Raw genomic sequence first — 18,331 nt, 5'->3', positions numbered from 1 at the left:
CAGCACATCCACTGGGAGCCCCAGCTGCCCTGCCAGGGGCTCTGTGTACTCACAGTTCCAGGCTGGGAGGAGGAGAACATCTCACCTACCTTCAAAGCTGAAGCCCCCTGGCCCGCTGAAGAAGGCCTTGAAGATGTTATTTGGATCAAATTCTACAGGGAAGAGAAGGAATTCATGAGTTGCAGCCAATAACCACCACATTCCCACAGCTCAGGAGCTGTCAGCTCACTGAGGCTCCAGAGTGTCTCAGAAGGGGACTCAGGGCTGCTCCCCAGGGCCATGAAGGGACCCCAAACAGGTAAAGCAGAGAGAACCTGCACAGGGTAGCCTAGGGACCTGGAGAAGCAGCATTTAGGGCCTCACAATGACACTATTTACCATATTCTGTGACAGATTTCTGCCCACCAGCTGAGCCAACACCCACCAGTGTCCCAGGCTGCTCCCAGCTAGAACCACCCAGCTCATCCCAACTTTTTGTCAGGGACTAAACCAAGCCAATTCATGGAACCATTCCCAACAGCAGGCTTGCTCTAGGGGTAAGGCAGACCCTAAAGGGTTAAAGGCTGCCATGGCAGGGTGTTGTAAAGAGCACTGACCTCCCATGTTTAATCCATCCTCTTCCAAGTCCTGCCCACTGTCATAGCGAGCCTTCTTCTTGGGATCTGACAGGATGGTAAAGGCTTCACCAACCTCCTTAAATTTCTTCTCTTCTTCCTTCTGTACCTCTGCACTTGCTCCACTGTGCCTGTCTGGGGATGCACAAACAAGCAGGAAAAAGCTTTTAATTTTCAGTGCAAATGGACAATGTTAAACACTCCCAATGTTAATGTTTCATTTTCAGTTAAAGGCTCCCAATGTTTAAGTTTCATTTTCAGTTGAAAACTCCCAATGTTAGTGTTTCATTTTCAGTTGAACACTCCCAATGTTAATGTTTCATTTTCAGTTAAAGGCTCCCAATGTCAATGTTTCATTTTCAGTTAAAGGCTCCCAATGTTAATGTTTCATTTTCAGTTGAACACTCCCAATGTTAGTGTTTCATTTTCAGTTAAAGGCTCCCAATGTCAATGTTTCATTTTCAGTTAAAGGCTCCCAATGTTAAATGTTTCATTTTCAGTTGAACACTCCCAATGTTAGTGTTTCATTTTCAGTTAAAGGCTCCCAATGTTAATGTTTCATTTTCAGTTAAAGGCTCCCAATGTTAATGTTTCATTTTCAGTCGAAAACTCCCAATGTTTAAGTTTCATTTTCAGTTAAACACTCCCAATGTTAATGTTTCCTTTTCAGTTAAAGGCTCCCAATGTTAATGTTTCCTTTTCAGTTAAAGGCTCCCAATGTTTAAGTTTCATTTTCAGCTAAACACTCCCAATGTCAATGTTTCATTTTCAGTTGAACACTCCCAATGTTAATGTTTCATTTTTAGTGCAAATGGATAATGTTAAACACTCCCAAGCTCCTGCTCCAGATCTGTGGGGTCAGAGGTGCCATTTCCCAGGAATTCCCTCTTCCACAGACATTTGTGCCTCAGTGCTGGCTGCACAGGGCACACAGGGGCTGCAGGGGTACCTGGATGGTGCATTAGTGCTCTTTTCCTGTAAGCTTTCTTGATCTCATCTTCAGAGGCATTTTTGTTCACCCCCAGGATTTTGTAGTAGTCTTTCCTTTTGCTCTTCTTCAGTTCCACCTGTGCATTCTTTAGGAGCTGCTTGTGTTCTGGAAAGGAGCACAACACCAGAGGGGAGGAGTTACTCCATGCCTTGCACTTCAGGCCACTCAAAAAGCAAGGGGACAGTCAAGACAAGAAGCAAAACCAGACATTCTGAACCCAGACACAAGGTGAATTATCACCTCAGCATTCAGAGCTGGGAGAGAAACCAGAGCAGAGGTTTCCAGTGCTTCTGAGGACTTCTCCAAATTGTCCTGCTGGGGTATTAGGCTGCAAATCACAGCATATTGTGGGGGGAAAAAAGGAACAACAAAAATAATGTCAATTCAGAGAAATTTGTGCACACACACAGAGTGCTTTTGTGCTCACCTTTTGTTTTCTCTGTCTGATAAACCTTCTCATAGTCTCTTACAGCATCTTCATATTGCTCTGTGTCCATGTAACTGTGGAAAGAAACACAGGTGGCCCAGGTGTCCTCCAGAGGAACATCAGAAGGGGCTCAGTACAGGCTGTCTGGGTGGATGTGGGTTAAGAGAAATGCTCTGGATTGCAGCAGGTCAGACCTCAGAGGAGCCCTGGCACTTGTGGGAAAGCCTGCACAGGAACCTGCACTCTGGGCTCCAAGGGGACACTGAAAACTCCTTTGGCAGCGAAAGTTCTGCTTTAACAGCCTGATAATTCCAATATGCAGCTGCAGGAACTGATCCCAGGCAGCCTGAGCTACAGGAAGCTGGTGCACAGTCAGAGCTGGCACAGAGCTTCACAGAGGCAGTGCTGGTCAGGAGTGACAATCCTGGCACCTCGGAGGGACACAAGTCTGTCTGTCACCCCTCAGCCTTACTCACTGGAGCTTAGAAATTACAGAGATGGGAGGCTGGAAAAGATTGATCTTGCAGGTCTTTTTCAATCTCTTTTCCAACTACTGTGAATTTGCAATTGCAGACAATGGAGAGAGAGGGGCTCTGTAGGACAGAACACCCATAAATAATCAGTCTATAAACACAGTGAGCTGGATCAAGTCTTAGAACAAATCCTCCCTAAATCCTGTTCAGATCAGACATGAGGAAGGATTTCTTCACTGAAAGGGTGATCAGGATTGAAACTGGTTGCCCAGGGGGGTGGTGGAGCCACCATGGGAACATCACCCATTCCAGGAGATGTTCATGGAACAACTGGATGTGGTACTCAGTGCTCTGCTCTGCTTGACAGGATGGAAATTGGTCAAAGGTTGGTGCCTTTGCACCAGGCAGTGATGAGGGAGGGAGAAGGGATTGATCCAGCAGAACCAAACTATGTATTGAGTTTAAAAAACCCCAGATCCTGGTGATTTTACAGCCCCATCTCCACCACTTATCCTGCAGGCAAGACAAAGATTTTGGAGGTCTTTTCCAACACAAATGATGCTATAAATACACCATCAAGAGGCAGTGGCAGATCCAGGCAGGCAGGAGAGGCCAGAGAGAGCCACCCCCATCTCCTCAGCACCATAAGGAAGAGGAATAAACTCAGGGCCTCGCTCCTTCTATTCAGTCAAGCTCCAGATTTGTGATGCTGCCCCTCAGAGCTGCCAGGAGGACAGTGCTGTCCCCAGAGGTGCCCAGTGCCAGGGTGCACTCACCACTGTGCCCTCCTCAGGTAGGCTTTGACGTAGGTGTCATCCAGCTTGACCGCGTTCGTGCAGTCGTCGATCGCCTCCTCGAGCTTCCTAAGCTACAACAGCAGACACAGGAGTGAACCCCACACACAGAACAAGCTCTGCACCATGCCCCCAGGCTAAGGAAAGGTGGGAAGAATCTGGGAAGATCTCACTGCTTTCTGTGTCTCCATCTGGGTTTTTTTTTTTTCCAATTTCTCACAAACACAGAGCTTTTGTTCACTGAGGAAAAAAAAACCCATCAGAGGCTTGGCCAGTGACATGACAGAGCTGTGTGGTGTTTCTGTGTAAGAAATGCACTCAAAACCAAGGGCCTGTCTGATAACAATTCCATTTCTCTGTCCAAACTAATTCCTGGGCAGGAAGATAAACCTAAAAATATTTAAAAGAAGTCTTTTCAAAAAAGTGTTGCTTGTTTTCAGACACAAACGTGTAAGACATGCATTCTGTGGCCTCCAGCTCATCCCACTTCCCAGGTTTTGGGAACAGCCTGTGTCTCTTGACCAAGTGGGGGTGTCTGGGGAAGCAGCATCAACACTGGGACAGCTGAGGAAGCAAAGTGCCCAGAGGACACAGGGTGGGAATTGGGAGCACTGCCACATGACTGGCTGCTTCCCTGGACAGTGCAGGACTAAAATTCAACAGCAAAGTGTCATGGGGCTTTAAATTAGGTCTTTTTAAAATTAGGTCTCTTTTTCTTATTTTTTTTTTAATAACAATAAGCAAGACATGATTTACAAAAAGAATAGGAAAATAAATCTGTTCATTCCTGGGAAGGACACAGAGACAGGGGTGCTTTTTGCTGACTAAGATAAGGCTGAAGCACATCCCTCCTCTCCCTCCCACTCCATGCAGCCCAAGTATTTGAGTTTTGTTTCTGCAGGAGTTGTTTCTGCTGGCTGTTGGGAACTGCTCCAAGTGTTGTGCAAGCACAAAGCCCTGAAACACTGCCCATGGTCTCAGAGATGCAGCTGCCCAGCAGCCAGGAGAGCCTGTGCTTTCCAGAATAACTCAGCTGTGGTTTATCCCTGCCATGGTGAGGGATTTGGAAACAGACACCATCCACACAACACCCCTTACCTTGGAATTAACCGTCCCCCTGTTGCAGTAGAGTTTGGCATTTGTTTTGATATTATTTGGGTCTATTCCTAGTGCCTCTGTGTACAGTTCATATGCTAGTTTGTAGTTGCCTTTCTTGAATGCTTTATTCCCATCTTCCTTCTTCGCTTTAAGTGCTTTGGCATTCTGAAAGGAAACACACCTGGGTAAGGACACTGGGTCAGGGGGGCCAAGCACCTTGTTCTGCCAGAACAACACAACAGTTGGAGGATACAAATCACAGCCTTGCAGCTGAAATGATCTCACTTTGCCTTTCCCCCAAGAGAAGCACTAAGGAACAGCCAGTGCCAGTTCCAGGCATCCTCCATAGGACAAAGGCTGCCTGATTTTAAGGAGAGAACATGACAGTGCAATAAATTTATGGATTAAAATAAAAGGACCAGGAGTTCACTTTTTGAGAGCATATGAACAGATTTAAAGTCAGTGGAAGAACCACACCAGGAAAGGAGAAACACAAAGGAACAGTGTTAAATGAAAGTCAGGGTAGTGGCCTGGATATTGGACCTGAAAGTCAGGAGTTCCTTTAAAACCAATGTACCAGGTTTTATTGCTCCTCTGTCTGACCAGGGAACAAAGAAGAGTGAAGGGGAGGATGCTTCCCCCTATCACAATCTGCTAAGAAACAGTTTTTAGGAGCTTGGCTTTATCTGAGGCAGCAGCTGGTTGTCTTTGGGACGGGTTGGACACACAGCCTGCTCCTGGAGATCTGGGAAAGCCAATTGTGGTATTTGCTGGGTCCTCAGGATGAAGGAGGAATTGAGAATCTGACTCCACATTCTTAGAAGGCTAATTTATTATTTTATGATATTATATTAAAGAATGCTATATTAAAACTATACTAAAGAATAGAGAGAGGATACAGACAGAAGGTTTAACAAGATACTAATGAAAAACTTGTGACTCTTGCTAGAGCCTGGACACAGCTGGGCTGTGATTGATCATTAAGTCAAAACAATTCACATGAAACCAATCAAACCTGTTGGTAAACAGTCTCCAAACCACATTCCAAAGCAGCAAAACACAGGAGAAGCAATCAGATAATTATTGCTTTCATTTTTCTCTGAGACTTCTCAGCTTCCCAGGAGAAGAAATCCTGGCAAAGGGATTTTTCCAGAAAATATGACAATGACAGCCAATGATGAGGGAGGGAGAAGGGATCAATACAGCAGAACCAAACTACATGTTGGGCTTAAAAAACCCTCAAATCCTGGTGATTTTACAGCCCCATCTCCAGCACTTACCCTGCAGGCAAGACAGGCCTTCTTATGGATGATGGAGGGAAAAGTGACTGATCCAGCAGAACCAAATTATGCATTCAGTTTAAAAAAAAAACAAATCCTGGTGATTACAGACCCATTTCCAGCACTTAGCCTGTCTTGCCTGCTGGGTTTCTCATGGATGAGGGAGGGAGAAGGGATTGATCCAGCAGAACCAAACTATGCGTTGGGTTTAAAAAACCCAAACCCTGGTGATTTTACAGCCCCATTTTCACCACTTACCCTGCAGGCAAGACAGGCCTTCTCATGGTCAGGGGCCATCCTGAGGGCCTGCACAAAGAACTGCACGGCCTTCTCGATGCAGTCCTCGTAGTACAGGCACAACCCGCGCACGTAGAGCGCGTCGGCGTTGGTGGAGTCCATCCTCAGGATGTCACTGCAACACAGAAATAAAGGACATCTGCCCTGCTCCTGCTGCCTCCTGACCCCCACAAGCATCTCCCTCCACTGAGAAAATATCTCCCTGGGGTATTTTCTGGGTCCCTCGTTGGAGGAGGAATGAAGGAATCTGACCCCATGTTCTTAGAAGGTGAATTTATTATTTTGTGTTACTATGGTCTATTAAAGAATGCTATACTAAAACTATACTAAAGAATAGAGAAAGGATACAGACAGAAGGCTTAAGAAGATAATAATGAAAAACCCATGATTCTCTCCAGAGCCCTGATTGGTCATTAAGTCAAAACAATTCACCTGTTGGATTAAAAAAAAAATCTCCAAACCACATTCCAAAGCAGCAAAACACAGGAGAAGTAAATGAGATCATATTGTTTTCCTTTTTCTCTGAGGCTTCTCAGCTTCCCAGGAGAAGAATCCTGGGCAAAGAGGATTTTTCAGAAAATATGACAGTGACAGCACCCAGTTATTTTAACAAGTCTGTGGTACAGGTAGGGTAAAAGGACAGAAGCCTCCTCAAGCAGGATGGCTGGTTGTGAATGGGGTCTGGATGCAGCTTCCTAGGAAGATTCATGGCGATAAATTCACACACTGCCTCCTCATCACCTTCGTTGGACAATACCTTTTTCCTGACTCAGAGAGGCATTTTAAAAGTTTTATTTTATTTATTTTATTTTCAGTCTCATGAGAAGGGTGAGACAACACAGATGTTATAATTCACACCACCACAATCAGAAGCCAACTATATCCCAATTACAATACATTAAAAATGTTTCTTGGCCTATCAGCTTTTGTCACACCATGCTGTAGATGCCATAAAGCCAATCATCTAAAACTGCCCCTCATGGATCCTACTACAGTGCATCTTTCATAGTTCTATTTCTCCAAAGCATCTAGTCTTATTTGCAAGGCCATCTTTTGAAACTTTTTTCTAGCTCCCTTTCTCTCTCACCAATATCTGTCTCAAAGTTTTGACAGTTTCCCAACATTTCTTGTCTCAAAGTTTCCATGTGGATGCAATGCTGTGTGGGCTTTCTGTCAAGCCCTAAAAGCTCTCTACAAATCTGTTTCCCATAACGTGCACTAAGTGTCACGGACATATTTTATGAAAAATCCTTTTGACAGGATTTTTCTCCTGAGAAGCCTCAGAGGAAAAGAAAAACAATAATTATCTGCTGCTGTGGAATGCAACAAGTGCATCTTTGATTGGTCTCATGTGGTTGTTTTTAATTAATGGCCAATCACAGTCCGGCTGTCTTGGACTGTCTGGTCAGTCACAAGATTTTGTTATCATTCCATTCCTTTTAACTCTTCTGATGAAATCCTTTTCTTTTATTCTTTTAGTATAGTTTTAATATACCCCTTTCTTTTAATATAATACCTATCATAAAATAATAAATCAGCCTTCTGAAACACGGAGTCAAGATTCTCATCTCTTCCCTCGTCCCAGGACCCCTGCGAACACACGCTAAGGAATATTTGTATTTTCTATTCCCTCACTTACTGCAGGCATGGAGCCAGGATTCCCCAGCAGGTGCCCCTCACCCCCAGCCCTCAGACACTCACCTGGCCACAGACTGTGCCTCGGGGTACCGGCCCAGCAGTGCCAAACACTCGGCCTTGAGGATTTTGAAGCGGTGACAGGCAGGAGCGAACTCCAAAGCACGATCCATGCAAAACACAACCTGGGGTGGGAGAAACCACAGCCCTGAGCACAGCAAAGAGCCAAGGGCCTGGTCTGAACTGCTGGCCCATGCTTGAGGTTTGTGTTTGATCAGGAAGGTGAGGGCAGACACCCATCTCCACTGCTTCTTCAAGTTTCCTAAGCTACAACATCACAGACAAGAGAGTGAACCCCACACAGAGAACAAATTCTGCACCATGACCTCAGGCTAATGAAAGGTGTGAAGAATCTGGGAAAACCTCACTGTTTTCTGTGTCTCCATCTAGGATTTTTTTTCCAATTATTAATGCTGGAGACACATTGCATTGGAAATTTTTCCTGATATGCTTTTCAAAGTGCATACCTTTTTGAAAGGTTGTGCTACTTTCCTGTTATGCTTCTTAAAGTGCATACCTTTTTGAAAGGTTGTGCTACTTTCCTGTTATGCTTTCTAAAGTGCATACCTTTTTCAAAGGTTGTGCTGTTTTCCTGCTATGTTTTTCAAAGGTTTTGCTTTGTGTGCCAAGTTCTGGGGCACCTGCTGTGTTACTGTGACAGAGCACTACACAAGACTCAAGGGACACCTGTAGGAAGTTCATCCCTTTAACCCTTCTAAACTGCAAGCCCCAAAGAAAGAACCAAGAAGGACAATCCTGCCCCTGTTTCCTGCAGTATAAAGCCACGTGGGAGGGACAGAAATTCAATAGACTGAGACAGTTTGGACTGGACAAAACACAGAAAATACAGTGCAAGGACTGATCTTCCACTGGCCTGACAGCCATGGGCAGGGTGAGCTAATGGGTCTTTTCCATGCCTGCACTCTGGTGGGGACATCTGTGCAAGAACAGGGCATTGTTCCCCAAGGTTCATCTGCTCCTCAGCCCGTGACATCACGGCCCTGCTGTGGGAAGCACTGTGCTCCAGAGCCAAGGGCTCCTGGGTGAGACAGGAGCAGCTCTCCAGAAACAAAGATCAAGTTTCATGTCAGTGAAGTGGGACTGGGGAAGTGAGGGACACATGCAGATGCCCAGGCAGGGCAATTCCTACACAGGAAATTCAGATTGATCACACATCCCATTTGCTCCTCAGAAACAGGTGATACAAAGCTGGGATTTACCCTTCCAAAATCTTGAGCTTAGCCTAAGAGTGACCTGAACAATGAGCTCAATGTACTGGACAATCTCTTTGCTGGGATAAATCTGAGCCTTACATGCATCCACTGCACAGAAACAGTTGCATGAGAAGTGCCTGGTGCCTTTCAGATTTCATGCTGTCATTTCTTGTTCTATCAGGTCAGTACCAGCTGCATCCTGTTACAACCCTTGGGAAGAAAGATTTGGAAGCTGTAAGGAGAATGCCCCATGCAGATCTGCATTTCTCCTTGTATGACCCTTACTGGCACACAGCATGCCTTTTTTAAATTTTTTTTTTTCTTTGAAAGAGTTGAGAAAGAAGAATCCTGGAGATGCATTTCAGGAGCAAAGTGTGATCAAATGCTGCTGCTGACAAAATCTGTCTCCAACAGCTCAATCATGACTCCACTCACCCTGCAAAGCAAACAGTGATAGATGGTTGGCCTGAGCCAGTCACCTCCTCACTTGTCATTTGGTCAGTGCTCAGGGAGCACAAGCTCTGCCACTTCCAGAGCTGGCACAATTCACCAGCCAGCCCTGCTCCAACAGATGTGGCACAGCACCTCCCAAATACCCAGCCAGGAAACAGCCCCACACCTGCCTGGGCCATGTCAAACACAGCAGTTTTTAAATAAGACCACAGCAAACAAGTTCATCTCACCTTCCTGAAATCCCGTTTCTCAAAATCCACTTCAGCTATTTTTTCATACTCAAGCACAGTCGTGGCATTCTTCAGCTGAAAGACAGAACACATGAGTGCTGCAGGACAGTGTCTGCTCTGAAATGCCACCAAGCAGCATTTCAACAGCCAACCCCTGAATGTCAGAGCCAAAACTGCTGCAGACCATGGACCAATAACGCAGATGACATGAATGCTTTTGCCAGCATTAAAATCAGTTTGAAATAAAGTGACTGAACTGAGAGTCCAGGAAAATGCACCCTGTGAAAGAGACACAAGGCCAGCTGCCTTCCACCACTCTCCATTTCTCCTTTGGCCAGCTCAGCCTCCTGAGCATCTCCTGAGGACAATTCAATCTGAAGGTTCCCTTACCTCCTGCTGTGCCTGGGTATTTTTATGATCCAGTTCTAAAACTCGTTGAAAGCAGCGGCTGGCAGCCATGGCATTCCCTAGGGAAAGGTGGCACTTCCCTTCCCGGAGGTGGCCCTGGGAACACAGGGAAAAGGGATCTGCAAGAGCTGTAACAGGTGCAGAGAAGGGAGTGAAAGAGGTGCCTGAAGCTCTCCACGTACCCGTACAAAGCTGTCATCCAACCTGACTGACTGCTGAGCGTCCTCCAGCGCTTCTCGGAACCTCCCCAGCATCATGAGCGTGGCAGCTCTGTTCCCATAATAACTGGCATTATTGGGACATGTATCTGGAGAAAATGCAAGGCTCATTATCAGTGTAATGCAGCAGCTGCACAGTTTGTGGCACTTAAGAACATTGGCCCTGACTGGCATTATCGATCTGGTGACATTTCCCAAGGTAATTAAAGCAGGCAAGAGGTTTGCCTTCAGCATGTGCTGTCAGAAACCCCACTGGTGTGTCTGAAATCAGCAACCAGCTCCAGTTTTAGACATGGTGTTCAGTAAAGATTGATATTATCAGCTGTTCTCACCTATGGCTTTTGTGTAGTAGTTGAACGCTTCGTTGTAATCTTTCTTGGCATAGTATGCATTTCCCTGCTCCTTGAATGCTTCTGCTTCTCTGAAAGGAAGCAAAACACCACGTTTTCAGAAGAACTGAGCACCAGACAGATTGTGACCATGCATCTGACCCCCAAGCAGTGTAACTGTTTAATTCTGTTCCAAATTGAAGCTGGTTCTCCTGAGATCTCCTCAGCACACACTGCCCAGCACACCCCATTTCCTGCTGGCTCCCAGCTACTCCACCTGGGATACTCAGGAATATTTCCTGGCCAAATTTTACAGGGATGCAACAGAAGCCTAAAGCCACCTTTGAGTCCCCTCAGAATCCAGCAGAACTCCATGATATGGAGTTCATCCAACAGGCCCCTCCTGCAAGGGGGCTGCACCTCAGAACAAAAGAGACAGTGCTGGCGCTTTCAGGAGTCCCACATACTTATAAACCAGAGCCAAGAACAATTTCCACATTCAAAAGACAGCTAAATCAAAGAGAAATATGGGTACAAGCCTGCAACAGAAGCCTGGCACTGCCTTGGCAACAGGTCTAGAAATAGTCCTCACACTCAAGAGCAAGCATTTGCAGAGACAGTTTGGGACATTTAAAAACACACAACATACGGTTTGAAGCAGCTTCCCTTAAACTCTCGAAAGCAAAGCTTCCCCTGAGGGAAAGCAAGGCCCTTCTCTTCCCTCATCCCCCTTCAGCCTTTCACCTGCACAGGGCAAGAGGGAGAGCACATCACAGTGATGGAAGAGCAAATGTGAGCAGTGCTCAGCAGGCTGACTTGGGAGAGAACAAAGGGAATTGTGTTGGAACAAGTTCCCATGTTTTCAGCCTTGCTCAGGCTGCCATTGGCCATTCCCACACAAGCACCTCATGCAGGGCTTGTTTTCACTGAGCCATCACAGATTTCCCAGCTGGCAGAACAATGGACACTGGGAGCTGGGAAATGTGCTCTTCACTTTCAGTTTTAAGTTTTGCTGTGTGCTGCACCCCAGCTGAGTCCAGCCACAGCCCTGTGGGAGTTAAACCCTGGAAGGAGATGAGATGGGTAAGAACTGGGGCAGAGCAAGGGGTAGCACACACCCACTGTCCCCCAAGGGCCTTGTCCTGGCTCCTGGGTCAGCTCCTCTCACTCCTGCTCCAGAAAATGATGAAGAGATGGGAAACTGCCATCCCTCCTCTGCCCCAGCCCCTCCCAGCATCACACCTGAGGCAGGTGCTGCAGCCTGGCTTTTCCTCAGGTACTGCCCAGCAGAGCCCCAGGAGCTCTGCACTCTCCCAGCTACACTGATGTGCAACTATGCCTGTGGGATAGATCCAGATCACAAGCATCAGGATGCAAACTTTGCATGATTAAACTGTTTCCAAACACAACCACCTGTTTTGAATATTACAGATCAAATATCTGAATGCAGTGGAAAAACTACTCAGCACTTGTGCTCTTTTGGAACCCGGGCAGTAGAGAGTTTCAGTGTTCTCTTGTTTCTGTAATCACAAATAGAAAAGAAAATCACAGATCCTATGAAAGCTCCTTCCCTCAGGTCTTTGTTGTACAGTCTAAAGAAACGGGTGAACAGTCTTAATGGCAGAACTCACCTGAGTAACCACCACAACCTGTCCAGCACACTGGGCTGAATCACAGGTTCTTTTACCCATTTTACCTGTCCTGTCATGAAGAATTACCATCTCATAGACACAGCCAAAGGCTGGCTGCCAGAGCACCCCATCTGCCACAAACTGCTGGGAAAATGGGAGAAAGAAAACATAACCCAGGCAAAACCAATTTTCAGAAAGCACCGGCACGTTGAGATGCCAGAGAAACACTCCCACACAGAGATTACTGTTTTCTACTCTTTTTTTATTGGTCTGTTTTCCTTTTAAGCAATTTAATACAGATCAATGTATCAACAAGTCACAGTGCCTGGGGTGACAGTGGCAGAAAGGAGAGCACAGGTATTTCTGCTGCTTACATGGCCTAAGGCTTAACCATGAAGCTTGGGAAAGCAAATCACCTCCAATGAAGATTGGGAAAGCAAATCACCTCCAGTGAAGATTGGGAAAGCAAATCACCTCCAGTGAAGACTGGGAAAGCAAATCACCTCCAGTGAAGACTGGGAAAGCAAATCACCTCCAGAGCACGGAGGCAAAGGACCTGCTGGAGCTGTCAGGCTGGGCTTGAGCTCCAGCACCAGGACAGGAGCAGCTCTGCCCTGCTGTGCCCTGCTGACATCCAGAGCACACAGCCCTTGTTTACCATGGCTCTGGCTCCAACAAGGAGAACTGCAGCCCCTGATCTCACTGGGGATTGTTTCAACCCAACAGATGCTGTGGTCTGAATGAGCTCATTCTGCCTCCTGCGCTGCTGGGGCCTGCACTCCCCACTTGCTACTTTTGACACTGAAGAAGAATCGTGCTTTGCTGAAATACACCCCCAGCTGAATGGGTGTCTTTGTGACAGGGTTGGTGTCTTCACTGGGCTGCTCCATGCTGGACACAGAAACACAGAGGAGCTGCACCAAGGAGCTGGGTAAGAAGCTTGTCTTTCATCACTCACAGGCACAGGAGGGGCTGGTGGGAGTGACTCTTCCTGCAAGCAATGCAATAATTTTTTTTCTCTTTTATGGTATTTCTCAGCATCTCTAATACTTGAAGCACTTTGGTCCCAGTCACTCCAGAAAACCTGCCACCATGGAATCACTTGGGTTGGAGAAAACCTCTGAGATCTTAGACACCGATCACCACCTTGTCAACCACACCAGAGAGAGCACTGAGTGCCATGTCCAGCCATTCCTTGAACATGGGGACTCCAACTGCTCCCTGGGCAATGTCTGACAACCCTTTCTGAGAAGAAATTCCACCTGATGTCCAAGCTGAACCTCTCCTGGCACAGCTGGAGACCAAGGAATTCAAGCAGCAGCTGCGCGCGCTGAGGCTCCCGCGCACGCTCGAGCTGTGAGGATGGAGAGAGGAACCAGCACAAGGCTCCTTCTCCTCCCTGTGCCCTGTGAAAGCTCAGCCCCTGCTCGTTCCCAGCACAGCAGCTCTTGGAGAAGCCATCCTGCACACAGTGACACAATCCCACGCTTGCCTAACAACTCCTGCCTCCTCCTCAGAGCTTCCACACGCTGCCCCCGCGCGAGTGCCGATCGTGGCTTCCACCTCCCACTCCAGCTCCCCATGAGACTCCTGCAGACACCTGATTTTCTGTCATGGGAACCTTCAGGGATCTGTAAGCCAGCAGCTCTTGATCCAGGTGTGCTGGCACAGCCCCTGGGCAAGGCAATACCACCAGGGACAGAAATCCAACACCTAAGCAGGTGGCAGAGTCACCATCTCCCCGCTCTCCTGACCCTCACTCCCACTTCACTGCCTGCCTCCATTATGAAACTCTGCAAAACCCTAAAATAACCAGGATTTAAGGAAGTCTCCAAAATCCTGTCCTGACCAAGTAATCTTTCCTGTTATGCTCTGGCAATTTTGTGCAGCTCTTGCAGAGGCTTTTCCATCAATAGGATATGGTGCCTTTATCAGGCATTTTTGGGGGTGAAATCCCACCCAGATTCTCAGCTGTCAGATGTGACTCAGCCACTGGGGTAAAATAAGTTGGGTGATCTCAATTCAGTTTACAGCAGGCAGATGTCTAGAGCTTAAAATTAGCCATCATGTTTGCCCCTGGACATACAATACTCTCCCCTCCCTTCTTTCAGGACTTGGAAGAGCAACAAAACACTCCCTGTGCCAGAAAGATACACAGAGACCTGTCCTCAGGTGAGGTTTGACACTGAGAGAGGATTTAGGCATATATAGAATTAAAGGAATATATATTTACATATATAGGAATATATTACATATAAAGGAATATATATATTTACAACTTCCTCACGAGGGGCTGCAGAGGGACAAGCACTGAGCTTTTCTCTCTGGTGACCCCAGGGAATGGCTGGAGCTGGGTGAGGGAGGGTTGGGTTGGATTTTAGGGAAAGATGCTTCCCCCAGAGGGTGTGAGGGCACTGGGACAGGGCAGTGGTCACACACACTGCTGTGTGACAGGCTCTGTGCCCTGCTGGGCAGAGCAGAGCTGATTCCTGGCACATCAGCTCCCCCCAATGCACAGACACCGCGGCAGAGACTCAACACAGCCCCCAGCTCAGAAACCCAAGTGTGGACACACAAATCTCCACAAGGATGGGCCAAGGATTCACCCATGGAAAAGTAACAAAGGGCTGCCTTGAGCCTCTCAAGAGCAGAGCTGAACCTGAACCCACAAGGTGCTCAAACCCTCAGAAGGTTCCTCATAACTGAGGGCAAACTCAGAAGGCCAAAAGAGCCACAAGAACCAAAATACGCCCCAAGAAATCCAAGGATTGACCCAAACCTTCCCTGCAGCCATGAGTGAGAAGAGCAGCCGAGCCCCAGCTTTAATTGTGCTGTTATGTAATTCCCAGAGCTCTGAATTAACCTAATTCCCAGCAATGGCCCCATCCTGCCTGGCAGGGCCACAGTGTAACTCCTGTGAAAACCCATGGAAGGGTCTAGAATCAGCCTGAGACTGCTTTTTTTTGAAGGAAGCTTTTTTTTTGAAATTCCTTTGGAATGAAGGAAGCCAACCAGTTTAAGAATTCCATGGGAAAACAACTGCATGTACATTATGATTTACCTCAAAAAAGCACATTTCATGTTAAGGAAATAGGGTGAAACTGTAGGTATGGATCACCTTTTCCTACTGGATAAATCAACTGCCTAACTTAGATATTCAAATACTCTGCAGATGCACAGGGAAGCAAATAATTACTTGAGTACCTTCTGCTGCTTCTGGTATGATCAGGAGATCATAAAATAATTCCAGATGAGTAAAATGGGCTGGTTTGTCACCTGGGAAGTCCAAGTGTCCATCTACAGGCAGAACAGGAATAGGAAAGTCATTTCCAGCTTATCCCAGAATGACCTGGTGCCCCTCAGATGATCCACCCCCTCCTGCCAGTGCTGCCCCAAAACTGGCCAGAAATTACATCCATTCTGAAGGAGCCTCACTGAGATGCACTGGAAAAGCCTCTTGGTGCTCACCACCACCTGCCAAGCTCCAGGTAACACCTGCAGACCAGTGACCCACGGCCTGGCCAGGCCCAGAAGCTCCAGGACCCTGTGGGTCACTCCGTGCTCATCGCTTTGCTGTGGGAAATGTGGATGCCCCCACAGAGGCACCAACACATCCCAAGCCTGCAGCAGGGGCTCTGCAATTTCCTAGCAGTATTTTCCTGACAGCTGGAGGGTTTTTTTAAGAAAACAAAGCTTCCATATGCTCCAGTGCTGAAGGAGGAGGAGAAAGATCCAGCCTGGAGCATGCACGGGAGCCAGAACCCAGAGGTGCCAGGAAGATGACAAGGAAATTCTCCCTGGCAAAGCTCCAGAGGCCCAAGCTCACAAAGCAGCTGGGAGCAGGGAGAAACTGTTCCCATGGGTGAGAAACCTTTAAAATTAATGAAGAAACAAGTGAGTTTTTAGGGGTGGCCCAGTCCTGCTCATCAGCTGCTCAGCACTGGTGCACCAACGGATAAAATTAACACAATTACATCAACACTTTCTGCCAGGACCCCAACAATCCATGAGGCAGCAGCAGACAATAATTATCCTGTGATCACACTCCATTCCTGTGCCCTGGACACCCTGGGAGCCCTCTGGCATGTCTGCAGCTGCTTCAGGGCATTAGTTACAGCCATTCTGAAATGCAGATCTCCCCTTTTGCTTGTTTTCTAACTTTCCAGTTTTATTAAGCCACAGGGAACAGAACTGTGCATTTGGACAAAGGTGAGTCCTTGAGCAAAGTATCCATATTCTGCCATACTGTAATCCCTAAATGGAAACAACAGAACCTGGAACCCTCGTTGCTGAGTTATCATAAGGATTCTGAAAAGGTTTTCATTTATTTTTGCTGATTTTTATGGACATGAGGGCAGACACATCCTAAAGGCTGCACCAAATCAGTGTGTCCCATGTAGAGCTCACCCAGCTCTTACCTGGCCTGGGATGTTTCACAAACACCTGACACTGTAGGCTGTAACTCCACTCCCCAATACAGCAATTATTGCTCTGATTTTCACAAGAGCAAATGAGCTGCCACAGTGAAACACAAAGGGCAGGGGTAGGGAAGAGGTCAATGCACAGAACTGCAAAGAAATCGGGGTGTGCAGGGCTGGCTCCCCCAGGGCAACACCAAGGAATCAGCTCCTGCCCATATGGATCCATTTCAGCAAGGGAAAGGTGCAACATTCCCAAAAGAACACGAAAAGGAAACCTTGTGAAAGCACCTAATGAAAGCAGTGCAGAGCACGGCCTCAGGAAGGAAGAAAGGAGCTGAAGGTCACTACCTGCAGACACCTGTGCCTTCAGCCAGGGTTTTACCTGTGAATTTCCACCATTTCAAACAGCACATTTTGCTTGCCCAAGGGCAGGAGTGCTGTGCTCCCGCAGCCTGGGAGTGCTGTGCCCACACAGGCCTGTCCCAGCCCCACAGGCTGGGCGATGCCCGTGCTCTGCCAGCCCCAAGTGCCTCCTCAGCAGCTCCTCCTCTCCTGCTCAGCAGGATCTCCCCAGGGAGCTGCTCCTCGGGCCTCAATTCCACAGAATCCCTCGAGCCATCAACGGGAGCCTGAAACCACCATTCCTCAGAGGCCACTTTTGGTTTTGTTTCCTCTTCTTCGTTCCACTGAATCATCTTCCAGAGCAAACGCCTCAGCTCCTCCAGGAACAGCTCTTTCCTTCCAGGGGTATGAACCCAGCACCTGCCACTCTGGAAAACCAGCAGAGCTTCCAGGACAGAGATTCACAGCTCAGTCACTCCTGAGGGGAAAACGAGTGGGAAAGGTGGGGATCCCACCTCGCCCTGCCTCAGGTGACACTGGCAGCTCCTCAGGGCACGGCACGGACAAACCGGGAGCTCCGGGATGATGGAGCAGCGTTCTGCATCGTTCCCGTTATCCGCAGCAAGGCAGGACGGAGCGGAACCCACAGATTTCAAACGGAGCAGAGCCGGGGGAATGCGGTGATGGAGCAGCAAAGGGCTCAGGAGTTTGGAGCCTCCCCTTCCCACGAGTTTAATCCTTTCCCCCTCAGCGAGGGGGAGGACGCGCTCCCCGACACCGGTGCGGGCGTGTGGCCTCGGGACACGGGGTGTGAACCGCATTGCTGGCACACCCCGTTAACGGGTGGCTGCTCTAATCCCGGGAGCTCACCGGGACACACCGGCACCGTACCGCAAACCCGGCGGCGGCTCCCGGGCCCCGCCGCGTGCGGCCCGCGGCTGTCACGGCCCGCCGGGCCCCGCTGCGGAGCCCCACCGCTCCCGGCCGGCCCTGCACACAGGGCTGTGCCCGCGGGGTCCGCCCGGGCCGGCACCGACCGCAGTCCCCGGGCGCGCTCCCGGCCCTGCCGAGCACCGCGGCCCCGGGCCCTGCGGCACTGCAGCCTGGCCGGGCCGCGGCCCGCCCACCGGCAGGGACAGGGGCCGCCCTTTCCCCGCCCGGGCCGCCGCTCTACCTGCGCGCCTCCTCGTCGCTGTCGGTCTCGCCGGGCCCGTCGGGCGCCGCCATGACCACATCGCACTCGGCCTCAGCCGCCGCCGCCGCCATCTTACCGCGCGGGGCTGGGCCGGACCGGGGCGGGGCGGGGCGGGGCGAGGGCCGGAACGGGCTGGATCTCCGCCGGTAGGGCGGGGCGGGGCCCGACCGGCAGGGGGCGCCGGCGGAGGAGCGCGGCGGCGGCATCGGGAGGGGCCGGTA

The 18,331-nt window shown here is 48.8% G+C and overlaps 1 protein-coding gene across 1 annotated transcript in view; it reads right to left on the bottom strand.

The window, feature by feature from the left end:
- Positions 1-18,331, bottom strand: part of DNAJC7 (DnaJ heat shock protein family (Hsp40) member C7) — a 23,134-nt gene extending 4,803 nt beyond the window's left edge. Inside the window, exons 1-13 of the mRNA XM_054649486.2 lie at positions 18,090-18,331; positions 10,525-10,613; positions 10,157-10,281; positions 9,957-10,070; positions 9,567-9,641; positions 7,676-7,794; positions 5,936-6,089; positions 4,398-4,562; positions 3,282-3,373; positions 2,033-2,106; positions 1,564-1,710; positions 597-749; positions 90-152 (exon numbers count right to left, since the gene is read on the bottom strand). Of these exons, the coding sequence (XP_054505461.1) occupies positions 90-152; positions 597-749; positions 1,564-1,710; positions 2,033-2,106; positions 3,282-3,373; positions 4,398-4,562; positions 5,936-6,089; positions 7,676-7,794; positions 9,567-9,641; positions 9,957-10,070; positions 10,157-10,281; positions 10,525-10,613; positions 18,090-18,316 (1,597 nt within the window). The 5' untranslated portion in view covers positions 18,317-18,331. The remainder of the gene's footprint in view (positions 1-89; positions 153-596; positions 750-1,563; positions 1,711-2,032; positions 2,107-3,281; positions 3,374-4,397; positions 4,563-5,935; positions 6,090-7,675; positions 7,795-9,566; positions 9,642-9,956; positions 10,071-10,156; positions 10,282-10,524; positions 10,614-18,089) is intronic.

Source organism: Agelaius phoeniceus, chromosome 26 (genome assembly GCF_051311805.1).
Source record: "Agelaius phoeniceus isolate bAgePho1 chromosome 26, bAgePho1.hap1, whole genome shotgun sequence".
In the NCBI taxonomy this organism is placed as follows: Eukaryota; Metazoa; Chordata; class Aves; order Passeriformes; family Icteridae; genus Agelaius; species Agelaius phoeniceus.
This window is presented reverse-complemented; position numbering and strand designations above follow the sequence as displayed.